General features: G+C 39.6%; 1 protein-coding gene across 10 annotated transcripts in view; it reads left to right on the forward strand.

Annotated features, from left to right (window-relative positions):
* Nucleotides 1–14415, forward strand: part of mitfa (melanocyte inducing transcription factor a) — a 315941-nt gene that overhangs the window by 281710 nt on the left and 19816 nt on the right. For all 10 annotated transcript variants that reach the window (XM_078543693.1, XM_078543694.1, XM_078543695.1 and 7 more), the window contains 2 exons: nt 1919–2014; nt 4224–4341. In XM_078543693.1, coding sequence (XP_078399819.1) covers nt 1919–2014; nt 4224–4341 — 214 coding nt within the window. The remainder of the gene's footprint in view (nt 1–1918; nt 2015–4223; nt 4342–14415) is intronic.

The following is a 14415-nucleotide window of genomic DNA, read 5'->3' on the forward strand; positions in this document are numbered from 1 at the left end:
ATATTGATGGACAGCGGATGGCACATTCATGACCCCCACCCAATAATGTCACCAGAAAGCATGATTCATTTTCATGATCAGGCAACATTTCAATATCAAGGGCAACCTGTTAGCACAAGTCACATTATCTGCCATCAGCTCAGCTGTTGGGAGTGCGGGAAATCTGGGATGATCATGATATTAAGAATATGTTCAGCTATTTTTTGAAAACATAAAGAGTGAGAAAATCTGGGTTTGTGTTGACTATTGTGGTAAGAATCGGGCACTGTGCTTTTTCAGTTGTGTGATGATACAAAGCTACCCTTTGACCAGATGCATCTTACTGAGTTGGAAGCAATGGAACAAGGGTCGTTCATGATTGGATAGGATATAGGGTCTGGAGGGAGGGATCAGGACAGTTCTTCAATTAGATGTTGTGAAAGGCTCAGGCTTCTGACCCTACTTTGACTCCCAATGCTTCAAACAACAACAACTTGTACTTTTCTAGCACTTTTAATCTAATAAAAAGTCCAAGGTATTTAACGGGAGCGTTATAAAGCAAAATTTGATTCTGAGCCATGTAAAATAATATTCACCCAGATGGCCAAAATCATATTCAGAGTTTGGTTTTAAGGAGCATCTTAAAGGAGAAAAACGAGTAGAGAGGTGGGGAATTCCAGAGCTTAGAGACTAGGCATCTGAAGGCATGTCTATCAATGGTGGAGTAATTGAAATGGGGAGTGCTCAAGATGCCTGAATTAGAGGAGAGCAGATATCTCAGAGATTGTTGGGCTCTAGGAGATTACAGAGATTGGGAGGAATGAGGCCATGGATGGATTTGAGAACAAGGATGAGAATTTTTAAAATGAGGCATTGCTTTATCTGGTGCCCTAATGTAGATTAATGAGCACAAGGATAATGGGTGAATAGGACTTGTAAGTAAGGACATAAGCCCAAGTTTATGGAAAGTATAATTTCAAAATAAAATGATTATCCTTGTTTTTTTAATCCCCCTTCCTGCCCCTGTAATCTCCAACAATCATTCTGCAATGTCTGTTCTTCTCATACTGGGGTCATGCCTTCCCCTTCGTTGACTTGACTTGTCCCTCTGCAGTTTCCCCTTCTACCTCACCATCCTCTTTTCCTCATTTAAGATCCTCCTCACAATCCACCTGTCTCATGGAAATTTGGTCACCTCCTGAATCTCTCCTTTTGTTTAATGCCAATTTTCCGTGCCTCTCTGTGAAGCACCTTGGGGTGTAATGCAAGTTGGTACAATACCTTTTAGGACCAACTGACTCATTCTCAGCTATTTTCACATGGAACCCCTCTATACTTTAGGCTTCATAGTTCTGAGTGGAAAAGTACCTACTACCACCAAAATCTGCCTTTCAACTTTGAGACATGAGTTTGAATCCAGCTCAGAATGAAAACTAAATTCTCTGCCATTTGAAATCAATGGAATGAAAATTGGTCAAGTTCTATAAAAGCCAGCCTATACACTGACACAGATTACTGCGGTAAAAATGAAAATCTATTCCATAGTGTTTGAAACTCATTTCTCCTAGCAAAAAACCGATGATGATAAAAACTAGCATTTCGATGGGAATGGTGAACAATAATGATTTTGCAAGCCCCGATGACTGATAACCAATGTTAAAATTAGATTTATAATCTTCTGTTCATGAAAAGAACACTGATGGTAACAGATGGCTGGGATGGTGATAAATTTAACAAGTTCTAAGATGAGAGAAGGAGGCTTAGTGTGATCTCACATTTTTCTCCCAAAGCTAAAAATGAATCAGCTTGAAAAATGATATTACTATGAATAGGTCAAAGGGTTTTAAAATTAAAAATCACTACATCTAGGCAGATGTGATCTGAGGCCTTTTACTTCTGATTGTTTCTTATGCTTTTTTTTCCCTGCTGGTTGTCACAGATGGACGATGTCATTGATGACATTATTAGCTTGGAGTCAAGTTATAATGATGATATCCTTGGACTGATGGACCCAGGAATTCCAATGGCTAATACGGTAATTTTATACCTCTATCAATTTTCATTCTGATTTTTTTTCCCTCTTCTCCTTCTCTGTAACTTTTCCCATGTAGTTTCCTCTTTCATGTCTTCTTCATCCCTTCAGGGTGAGTGGAATCAAGGTGGGATCAAATTGTGGATCCATCAGAACTTTTTCTTTCCCACAGTTTTTTGTGCAGGAGTCATTAAGCTAAGATTGGGCCTGTTGTTCTGTTTTGTCTGTGAGTTCACTCTAAATTTCTAATGTACATGTAACCCATGTAAGCTTGTGCTATGGGCTGCATGTTTCATGATGCCACAGTCACAACCTGCCAGGCAGTGAGCAACACTGCACAGTACAGTGATTCTCGTTACTAAGGGCACAGCCACTTCTGCTCGTAATAACTTCTAAAAAAAACTTAAAATATGTTGGCTTTTGAACAAACTACTTCAAGAAATGCATCAATAGTAGATGTAAGTGCTTGAGTACAATCCTTTCATTACTGTAAAAAGATAAAATTAAGAAATTATTAAATTTAAATTTTGTGGAATTATAAGCTCACATAGCATCTGAAGATTGTTCTGTACTTGTTTTCATTTCATGGCATTTAGTGTACAACAGCAGTAGCGTGAGACACATAAATATTAAGATGCAATTGCCAGTTAATGAGTGAAGAAACATATTCCATTACAGTCACACTGGACAAAGCCTGACCATTTGATTACTTTCAAAAGAAGGAAAAGTTAACAATTTAAAAACGATAATGGCTTTGATGAATTTATATTCAAAATTAAATTATTTGTTTGTTTATCTTCAATACTATTTGTGGGCCATTACTTCTGCAAAATGGCTGCTACTAACACCTACATTATAGCAGTGACTGGACTTCACAACAATTCCTTGTATCTGAAATGTTCTCAAGCACGTTGAAGGCACTATGCAAATACAAGTTTGTTTTTTGCATGCTGTGCAGGGTTTCTCAATATAGTTATTAAGCAATTATTTGAAATAACTAAGACTTGTAATTAACAAAGCTGCATATATTATGTTTATGCTTGGAAAACCCACCTCATTAATACACTAATGTCCACTTAAGAAAGCCACCTTCAAGGTTTCCCTGTCTGTTAAAAGCAACCCCTTTATAGTTTGAGGTAGATTAACTCTGAGGAGGGCACAAGTGTCAACCAAAGTAGGTGGCCAGTAATAGCCTGACCCTACAATTCACTTTATTACCTGAAGATCTACTGAGAAAGCATGAAGCAATGTGTGCTGACAAACCTGCTGCTGATGTGGGAAGGGCAGAACAGCCTGAGACACTTAGGCTGCTGGTGCCCAAGCCATTTTGGCTGCTGCCATTGTTTATAGACATAGAAAAAATGAAATTGGAAGCTACTTTGGGTGCTTTCAAAGCAGACAATCATCACAAACAGGTTTTCAAGTTCACATAATTTCCAGCAAATTTTGTATTAATGCTAAATGTATGAGGCAAAATAACACTGCTGAAAATTTAAGCTATTAAACATGCAACGTATGTTATAAATTGAATACAGATTTAGGATTTGGGTTTTAATGAAATACAAATTATTTCGTATTGATGCCATTACCTTCTTATAGCTCCACTCACCTTGCATAGTATGGTCTGTGGTTTTAATCACCAACTCCCACTGAGGTTTTCCTATCTGTCACATAGTTACGCAAAGGAGCTAATATTAACAACATAGCCACCATTATTCATTTTCTTGCATCCATAGGCTACCTAGTCAAAACTAAAAGTAAGTATGAGCCATCTCAGCCAACAGCTAAGGAAACTGGAGTTGTATTTTTTCAATATTTTGTTTATTCATTACTTTCATTCACTGAAAATTGCTTTGAATTAAATTTATTTTTTAATAACCTTTCTGGATTTGCTTTTATCATTTAGATTTAGCTTGAAGTACTTAACCCATAGGTTTTTCCTCTTGTCGGTTAAACTTGTAGATTAGTAGTAGTCGCAAAATAGATTTGTGATTGTTTGAAACATTGTTGAAACTCACAATTAAACAGAATTTGGCATTGCCATAGTGTCAGAAGCACAAAGATAGAAATATAAGATACACCATAAAACAAATTACAGCAGGTCATTTATCTAAAGCAGGACTCAGACTCAGATACATCTATTTTTTTTCCATTGATTCTTATTGAAGTTGACTGAAGGATTCCTAACTCATATCATTCTTTAATATTTCAGTTACCGGTGCCTGGTAACATGTTGGATGTCTACAACAATCCAGGAATGGCAGCTCCTGCCATTACCATCAGCAACTCCTGTCCAGCGAACCTGCCGAACATTAAAAGGGAACTCACAGGTACAATGAAGCCCAATTCAACACATTGATTTTCTTTTTAAGTGCATGTGACAACGGGAATTAAATGCAATCAGAGTATTTATGCAAATAAAGTTGAACCAGCAACAAAACTAATTGCCATAAATGAGCAAGACCAACATGAATGAAAAACTATTAAAATATCAGGAATGGTTTTACTGGTGCAAACCTGTTTTTGAGTTCAACAAACTGCCCTCCAGGTAATATTCACTTGTGGTATAATTTTACAGAAATAGGGCAGTGGACAGGTTGGATGCAGAATTTAAAGCATTACTTTAAAAGTTGTCAAAGTAAAAGTGAATGGGTTACACATTTCTATGCTGTAGAATAGCTGAAAGCCAATTAATACTGCTGAGCTCATGCAGCATTTTTAATATTACTCCAATGTCTCCAAGTGTACTCTTGAGCATTACCCAGAAGACCAAATATGTACTGGTTTTCTCTATAAAAACATATATTAAAAGATTTTTTTAGTGAGACTACGTCCTTTTGTTTTTAAACCATGTAGGGATTGAAAAAAAACTCTAAAAATATAATGGGCTTAAAAATGCCTTCCCTATCCTTTACTTGGCTTAAAAAGCATTGCATTTGATATTTATCAAATGATTTGCATCAGAGTTTTGTGGCAGTTAGAGATATAAATTTCAAATTATGGAGGTTATGCCATTTCTCTATCTAATAGATTACTCAATAATTGAACATCAGATGAATATTCACATCCATGCTTTTGTTACCTCTCATTCCAATGCTCTCCTAGCCATCCTTCCGTCTTCCACCCTCCATTCAAAACTCTGCTGCCTGTGTCCTAACTTATTCCGAGTCCTGTATATCCAACACCTCTGTGCTCGCTGACCTACATTGGATCCCAGTGTGGCAGTGCCTCAATTTTAAAATTTTTATCCTTCTTTTCAAATTCCTTTGCGGCCTTGCAGCTCCCTATCTCTGTAACCTCCGCTAGTCTTACAACCCTCCGAGATCTCTGCGATCCTCCAATTCTAGCCTTGTACGCATCCCCATTATTAATTGGCACCACCATTGGCGGTCATGCCTTCAGTTGCTTAGGCTCTAGGCTCTGAAATTCCCTTCTTAAACCTCTTTCCCTCCTCCTTAAGGTGCTCGCTCCTTAAAATCTACCACTTTGATCAAATGTTTGGTCATCTGTCCAAATACCTATGACCAATTGTGTTTGATAATGCCCCTGTGAAGATCCTAGGGATGTTTAACTCCATTAAAGGCGCTTGTAAATGCATGTTATTGTTGCTGAATATGCTTTTGAAAGAAATCTTGACATCCATAAATCAACTTGCATGGTTGGTACAATATTATCACTTTTGTAAATGGACAAGTGCAATTATATTACGTGTGAACAAAGCAAACTTGGTCAGTGTTTATTTGTCACTGATCTAAAATCGAAAGTGCAGCACTGCTCACTAAATATTGTGCCAGTCATCTTATTAATCGTTTAGGATGGATTCCTCTTCTGCATTTTCAAAAATTTAGCCTCCTGACAGAATTAAAGAAGATCTAAAGGCTGTTCTCCAAATACATGCCTTGTCTCAAGAACCTGCACAGCAGTTTTGAGTCAATCCTCTTCAGCTTTGACTCAAGGTGGCGATTTCCACACATTTAACTGGACAGACACATCCTCTGACAATACACCATCCTACATCCTGCATAATTGCAGGGGAGAAGTGGAGTGCCCACAATACTGAACCCACCTGACACTTCTGATGGCTCCACTGAACATGCTTTTGGCATAAACCTGAAGATTAGCCATCACAAATATTTCAGTAGCATTTTGCAATGGGATGCGAGTAATTCCACAATAAAAAGCTCAGTTCACAGGACCTTCAGATTGGCTCCAGAAAAAGCAAAGACCGCTTAAGAAATCTGTTTTTGTTCTGAACTGTCACTGAAACCAATTAAAGAGTAGCCACCCTGGCTGCTGGAGTTACAGATTTCGTGTTGCTATAATTACTGACAAAAGAACTGTCATTGTGCAATTTACTTTGTCAGTAAACCGCTTTCTGCAGCTTTCAGATAATGAACTAATTTACACATTTCTATCCAATTTGCAATTTTTCTATTAATAACACTTAACTCTAAGATTATCTTCATTGAATTAATTTCTGACCATTTGTTATTGCCATTATCTTCCAAAATTAGTGTTTGTTGACAAAAATTCACTCTGCATAAAACATTTGTTTTATTCATTCTGAATTTTTGTCTACCGAGAATATCAAACGTATATATCAAAATGTAGTTTTCACTCATAAGCAACCAATATACAACACAGACTTTTCACTTTTTAACCCATCAAACGTTGGCCAGTTTTTGTTGAATGCAAGGGTTAAACTTAAGCCAGGCTCACTGGTGTCATCAGAGCCTGATCTGTAAAGGGAGGTGTTCCTCTCATCTGCTCAAAAGGCAGTGGGATTGGTTAGAGTTGGTCACAGTGGCCATTTTAACAGCCCACCTCCCCAGTTTTCACCAGGTGGGCAGCATTAAAATCTGCCCTGATTGTGTTTGGTTAAGTCATACGCTGAAGACAGCTGAATGCAGACCAGGAACAGATGTTACCAAAATCACAAGAACATGATGAATATTAAATATTGGCCAATAGCAACTTTTTCTACATTTGCTGTTTCATTTTAGCTCAAAAGATGTGGGAGAAAGATCTATCTTTATTAGTAAGGGGATAGGTTCTGAATTGAGGTGGCCAGTAGGATTATTTGTACGCTTTGATACACAGATCACAAATTGCAGCAAGTCAGGAATTCAAGGTCATATTGTGCATAGAGATTTCTTGTCATGCGCTCCCTGTGCGGGCGGGTGAGGTGGGGGAGTCCCTCAGCCAAGAGAGTGCTCTTTCGCACGAAAGAGCGCACTCATCTCCCTGAGGCTAGGTGCTGCCTCAGGGAGATCGGCACCAAATTTAAAAATGGTGAAGGGGCAAAAATAAAATTTCCCTGACATGTCCCCTCATGTGACACTGTCATATGAGTCGGGACATGTCCATCACTTTTAATGAAACTTTTATTAAATTTTTACAAACCCTCATGAAACTTCATCCCGCCCGTGGATGAGGTTTCATGCTTTTTCTGAAGCCCACCAGGGCTCCCGGCCTGTCCGCCAACCTTACGGTTGGACGGGCAGATCCATTAATTACTTTTTAAATGGCCTCAATAGGCCGTTGACAGGTTGGCGGGCATACAGCTGATTCAGCTGCGTCCCCGTTGACCTGAAAATTGAAATGACGCAGGGTGACGTCAGGAGTTCCGCCAAACGTCATCCCGCATCATTTTACATGACAGCGAGCAGCCCCGCTCCCCGCTCATCGACCTGAACATCCTGGCCATAGAGGTCTACAGAACAGAAAAAGACCCTTCGGCCCATCGAGTCTACGCCAGTCAAACAAGTACCTAACTATCCTAATTCCCATTTTCCAGCGCTAGGCCCATAGCCTTGTATGCCATGGCATTACAAGTGCACATCCAAATACTTCTTAAATGTTATGAGGGTTTCTGCCTCTACCACCTTTTCAGGCAATGAGTTCCAGATTCCCACCACCCTCTGGGTGAAATAATTCTTTCTCACATCCCTTCTAAACCTCCTGCCCCTTACCTTAAATCTATGCCCCCTGGTAATTGATCCCTCCACCAAGGGGAAAAGTTCCTTTCTGTCTACCCTATATATGCCCCTCATAATTTTATACAACTCCATCATGTCCCCCCTCAACCTCCTCTGCTTCAGGGAAAATAACCCCAGTCTATTCAATCTCTCCTCATAACTAAAACTCTCCAGCCCAGGCAACATCCTGGTAAATCTCCTCTGCACTTTCTCTAGTGCAATCACATCCTTCCTATAATGTGGATTCCAGAAGTGCACGCAATACTCTAGCTGTGGCCTAACCAGCATTTTATACAGTTCCAGCATAACCTCCCTGCTCTTATATTCTATGCCTCGGCTAATAAAGGCGAGCATCCCATATACCTTCTTAACCACCTTATCTACCTGTCCCGCTACTTTAAGGGACCGGTGGACATGCATACCAAGGTCCCCCTGATCCTCGGTACTTCCCAGGGTCCTAACGTTTATCGTGTATTCCCGTGCCTTGTTTGTCCTGCCCAAGTGCATCACCTCACACTTATCTGGATTAAATTCCATTTGCCACTGATCAAATCATCTGACCAGCCCATCTATATCCTCCTGTAATCTAAGGCTATCCTCCTCACTATTTACCACCCCACCAATTTCCGTGTCATCTGCGAACTTACTGATCAACCCTCCTACATTCAAGTCTAAATCATTTATATATACCACAAACAGCAAGGAACCCAACACCGATCCCTGTGGAACCCCACTGGACACAAGCATCCAGTCACAAAAACACCCCTTGACCATCACCCTCTGCTTCCTGCCACTCAGCCAATTCTGGATCCAATTTGCCAAATTGCCTTTGATCCCATGGGCTCTTACCTTCGTTATCAGTCTCCCATGCGGGACCTTATCAAACACCTTGCTGAAGTTCAAGTAAACTACATCAAATGCATTGCACCCATCTACATACCTGGTCACCTATTCGAAAAATTTAATCAAATTGGTCAGATATGACCTCCCCTTAACAAAACTATGCTGACTGTCCTTGATTAATCCCTGCCTCTCCAAGTGTAGATTAATTCTATCCCTCAGAATTGCTTCCAATAGTGTCCCCACCACTGAGGTTAGACTGACTGGCCTGTAGTTCCCTGGTTTATCCCTTCCTTCCTTCTTGATTAGTGGTACCATATTGGCTGTCCTCCAGTCCTCTGGCACCTCTCCTGTGGCAAGGGAGAAGATAGCAGGGTCACTGGCAACAATTGCAAATTATTGCCAGTGCCCCTGCTATCTCCTCCCTTGCCCCACTCAAAAGCCTGGGAAACATTTAATCCAGGCCTGGAGATTTATCTATATTTAAGCCTGCCAGACCACTTAGAACCTCCTCCCTTTCTATGCTAATTTATTTAAATTGGCTGCTGCATTTCCTACATTACAACAGTGACTACACTTCAGAGGTACCTAATTGTCTGTAAAGTGGTTTGGGGCATCTGGTGATTGTGAAAGGCACTATACAAATGTAAATCTTTATTTAACTCTCAAATTACATACTGAATACATCTATATATTATATATGTATGTATTTGCTTCACACATGCAGTTACAATTAACGGAGGAAACTTTCCACTTATATTGCTCCTTGAGCAATGTTTATCTATTTTGACTCAGATACAAATAATATCAGGTGCGTAAAAATTCAAAGTTAATATTTAGCAAGTGGAAAGGTAAAGGTAAGTACTGATAAGAAATTAAGTGTTGTTGAAGTGAGGTGCATGGCTCTTTTTAAAATCAGTGAATTCAGTAATCTTAAAAAGCTTACACAAGCCAAAATTCACCAACACATTTAAGCATTTATCTGATGCCATAGCACATAGATGATTGGAGGAACCATTATTCCATTGTTGGAAGCTTTACTGTTTATATCGAGAATTATTATTGTTAAATTCATCAAGTGTCAAGTATTGGCCCAATAGCAGTATTACTAGATTAAAGTACAATAGTTTCTGCTTTTTTTTTGATATTTCTCATTCTTAACTAAAACCGATCAAAACATTTATTCTTTGTCATTATGTGTACATTGTGTGCACAGTATAATGAACTAAAGTTCCTGCACAAGCCTTTGATGACAGGAAAAGTGGGGGAGAAATTTGTTTAGGTTAGATTTTGAGCCAGAGACGGTTGGCGCACTCAGAGTGAAGCAGAGGTCATACCCTCAAAATTGAAATTGGTGTTCAGGCCTCCTCTGAATAATTCTAGAGAGCTGCAGGCACCTGTTGTGATTATAAGGCAGCTCACTGGTCTTCTAAAGAAAAATAGAATATTCCTAGGAATTGCATACAGCAGCTGAGTGAGTTCTGAAGTTGATCAAGTTCAGAATTGTGAAAGGATTTGAAATTCATAATTCTATGACTTGGGTAAGCCAATATTGATCTGCTTAATTACTTAACTGATGAAGATTCAATGGACCATCTCTGGGGCCCTTAAATCACAATTAGGATAGCTGCAGTATATTCAAGTTTATTATCCAGAAAATTTTGGAATAAAATCACAACAGGAAGATTCGGTGCAAGAGAGCATACCATAAGGTTAAAATTACAAATTAAACATTCCATGAGATTCTGGGCATTTTCTTACAAATTTCAAAACATTAATTGCACATGAAGTGTTTTGGGATTGTTACAACCAAGTCCAGATAGGTGAATAAATTTGTCTCTCTGTTCCACTCCTGAAGTTGGTTTTAACAATGTTTGAATTTTTAGAAAATTGTGATTTTTCAATTCAATATGTACTTAATGGTATGTAAAACCATATGAAGAAATAAGCTAGCCAGATCTCTTGAGTCAACAGTAGGGAGTTAGTTTTGTTGTTTAAAAACTCACTCTGGTAAAATTCTAAGACTTATTGAAAGGTGAAAACGTGTCCTGAATCCCACCACACACACACACACACACACACACACACAACAGAACAAGTTATAGGGTGGAGGAGATGGAATTGATGACAGTTAAAGTCAGTAAGAGAGGAAAGAAATGTACCTTCTGATATTCCTTTGGTGGTCTTGAAATTCCAACGGTGTTGCAACTGAAGTAAGCTGGTTGGCTTTCTGGAGACAGTCTCTTATAAACTGTAATCTGTCTTTTCCCAAGTGGATACTATGGCACTTGAAATTCCTTTTGATTAAAATCCTCTATCTCTGCGATGTATTCCAAAATGTAACAGAGATAGGGTCCTGAACTTGAGAATAGCAGGAAGAGAGAGATAATGTTACATTCTGCAATCATCATCTTGCTGTTACTGGTGCATTCTGCAGACTCTTCTTTCTGTAACCAACAGAAAAGCTTATAATCATAGTGTTTCACAAGTGGGGTTCCAATCATGTGACAGCTGGATATTAGCACACATTGGAGGGCAATCCATATTAACAAAGGAGTTTCAATATCCCATTGTCAAAGCTATCAAGATGCCATCGAAACAGGGCGTCCTTAGCATTTCCTTGCATAATGAGTTTTGTTAGTCCTTCTTTGTTCCTAACAGTTTCTAGGGTTAGGCAGTCTAGTGGCCTATTATTCTTATCTTTAGCAGAGTTCCGACAATAACAGGCATGAAGTCCACCAGGGGACTGCCTAGACATGTCCCCTGGTAATCCGCTTTCAGAGGCTGCTAGAAACTTGGCCAATTTTAGGTCAGGTGGCTTCTGCAGCTATTTTAAAACAGTGTCTTTGTTTTTGAAAACAATCCAAGGCACTGCACCAGCCACTGAAAGTAACAGTTAATATTTTATAATGCCCATGACATATCGTCGTGACAGGATATCTGAGGATGTAAAAATCACTACATAAAGACAAATTATTTTTCTTTATACAGAGACAAGGATGTGTAAGCAGATGTTCACTAAGAATACCAAAAAAAAATATGCAGGTATCTCTACAACGTAATGCAAAATTTATGTGAATCCTTTGATCCTGTAATGAAATCTATCAATTCCATTTGGCACTACATGAAAAATGTTCATATACTCTTCAAAATTAAATCACTGATGTACTTAGTGATGTCACATTAAAGTAATTTGCGGTATACAGCACACAGTGCTCTATGTAAGAGTCTATCAGAAGTTTTAAAAACTTTGAGTGAGAAATTGGGTTTGACAGTCACAGTATTTTAGGTGTTATGCAAACCCTGAGAGCTTCAAATGGCATTTGTGGCATGCTTGTGGGATGATTTGCATTGGATGCCATATTGGTACATGTATTAACTCAAGTGCAGTGACACATCTGCTAAAAGTATGCAGAACAGGGAGATCATGATATCAATGTTAATTTGATGCCAGTGGTGTCATTTTGGAGCTCAGCACTACAGCTAGCATCCTCTCTTAACAATGCACAGCTGAACTCGTGTTCAGCAGCAGGAAGGACATTCTCCCAGCATTATTTAAAGGGATCATCAACTACTCGGGGATTGGTTGCTTCTGGATTTCATTTGGTTTTGCTAGGATTCTACAATGGTTTGGTATTTTCTATAGTAATTTCAAGGTGCATAAGTCCACGGAGAGTGGTGTGGCGGGTATTAAAGGATGTTTTGCTGACTTGAAGGCTTCTGGACGAACTATGGATGCCCTCATAACCATTCGCTTTGGAATACAACATCACTTGGTAAATGAACAGAGCAGGACAAGCTGCCGGAAAAGTGAGGAGGATGAGGGTGGGAAGAACTCTCAGTAGGGAGTTCACTAAGGATGTTCAGGGAATAATTCTCCTTCTTGAATCTCAGAGAGGAACAATGTATGAGACGTCTGTGCTTCAGTAACGATGTCCTCACTGAAATCTGCCATCTGCTGCAGCTACGGTTGGAACCATGGAAGAAGAAAAGGACTGCATTATTAGTGGCTGTGAAGGTGACCTTGGCCATGAACCTTTATGGGTCTGGCTCCTTCCAGGCTAGAGGTGATATTTGCAACAACTCAAGTTTGCCACCCACGTTTGTGTAAGGGAGATCAGTGAGGCTCTGTGTTCAAAGAGAGCTAACTATATTTTGTTCTCTTTTGCCAGAGACAAGCAGAGTGAGTGAGCACACAGCTTTGCCAAGATCACAGGCTTCTCCATGGTGCAGGGTGCCATTGACCACACACATATCACTTTGTGGGTGCCGCATTGTCATCTCTACCCTATACCAGAATCGAAATTAATTCCATTCTTTCACCATCCAGATGATATTTGACCATAGGCAGTGAATCATGCTAGTCAATGCCTGATATCCTGGCAGAGGTCATGATGCTTTCATTCCTGCAGTGGATAGCTGTGCCAGCTGCCTCTGAGTTACCATGGCAAACCAAAGAATGGCTAATTGGTGTCAAGGACTATTTGCTGATGATTCTGGTATGCAACCTACACACATGTGTAACATGCATACAAGAAGTCACGCTGTCAAATGAAATATGATGGAGCAGATCATTGGTGAATAAAAATAATCCTTCTGTTTCCTGGACCATCCTGGAGAAACCCTGCTAGTACTCAGCAGAGTGGGTGTCATGATTCATGGTGGTCTGCTGCATGCTGCACAACCTCACGATCATGAGAGGCCAGCCTTTGCCATCAGCTATTGTTGGAACCAGTGCCCTGGTTTGTTGGGGCTAAAGGATCCGGGTTGCACACTTGTTTCGGGGTGGGCGAGTTGTTACCAAGACAGAGAAGATCTGTAGATTGTTCTTAGAAGAAACACATTCTGTTTATTTACAAAAGGAACTCAGCAGCTACACTTGCGTGCTTACAACACAAAACTCTGTCTTTACTCTTCAGACTCTAACTTAAAACTATTGACTACTGAGGTAGCCCGTGCTACTCTGCTATTGGCTAACAAGTGCATGTGAGCTTACATTGCAATGTTTGTCTTAAAGCCACGTTACACATCAGATTACTATATCCCTCCCCCTTTACTCGGAAATACATTTTGCCATTTTTCTCTAAATATCAAATTATTTACAAACATAAATAATTTATAAAGTCAGTCTTTCTGGGGTTTTTTTTATGCGTGTAGAATGCCTCAGCTTCTGATGTTTTATCCAGATCTGCCCTCATTGTAGTCGTCTGAGCATCTGGCTCTTCAGTAGGTATCTGCAAATCTGTTTCGTCGACTCTTTCAGGCACAATCAGCCCTTCAGACACATCTGTACTCAGTTGAATTCTTTCAACAGGAACTGTTGATTCAGTCACGAACACTGGTGGAATCATTTCTGCGTATTGTGTTTCTCCTCTTCTTATATGATCCACATGTCTCCGTATGACTCGATCTTCCACTTTCATGTGGTAGGAAAGAAGTCCCATCACTGCACTTATTTCACCAAACAACCATGTTGGTCATTCTCTAAAATTCTTCACAAATAATTTCTCTCCTACGGTAAATATCCTATCACGACTGTGACAGTCGTGTCCAATTTTCAGACTTCCCTGACTCCTTTCCACCTTC

The sequence above is a fragment of the Cetorhinus maximus genome, chromosome 6, assembly GCF_964194155.1.
Source record: "Cetorhinus maximus chromosome 6, sCetMax3.hap1.1, whole genome shotgun sequence".
In the NCBI taxonomy this organism is placed as follows: Eukaryota; Metazoa; Chordata; class Chondrichthyes; order Lamniformes; family Cetorhinidae; genus Cetorhinus; species Cetorhinus maximus.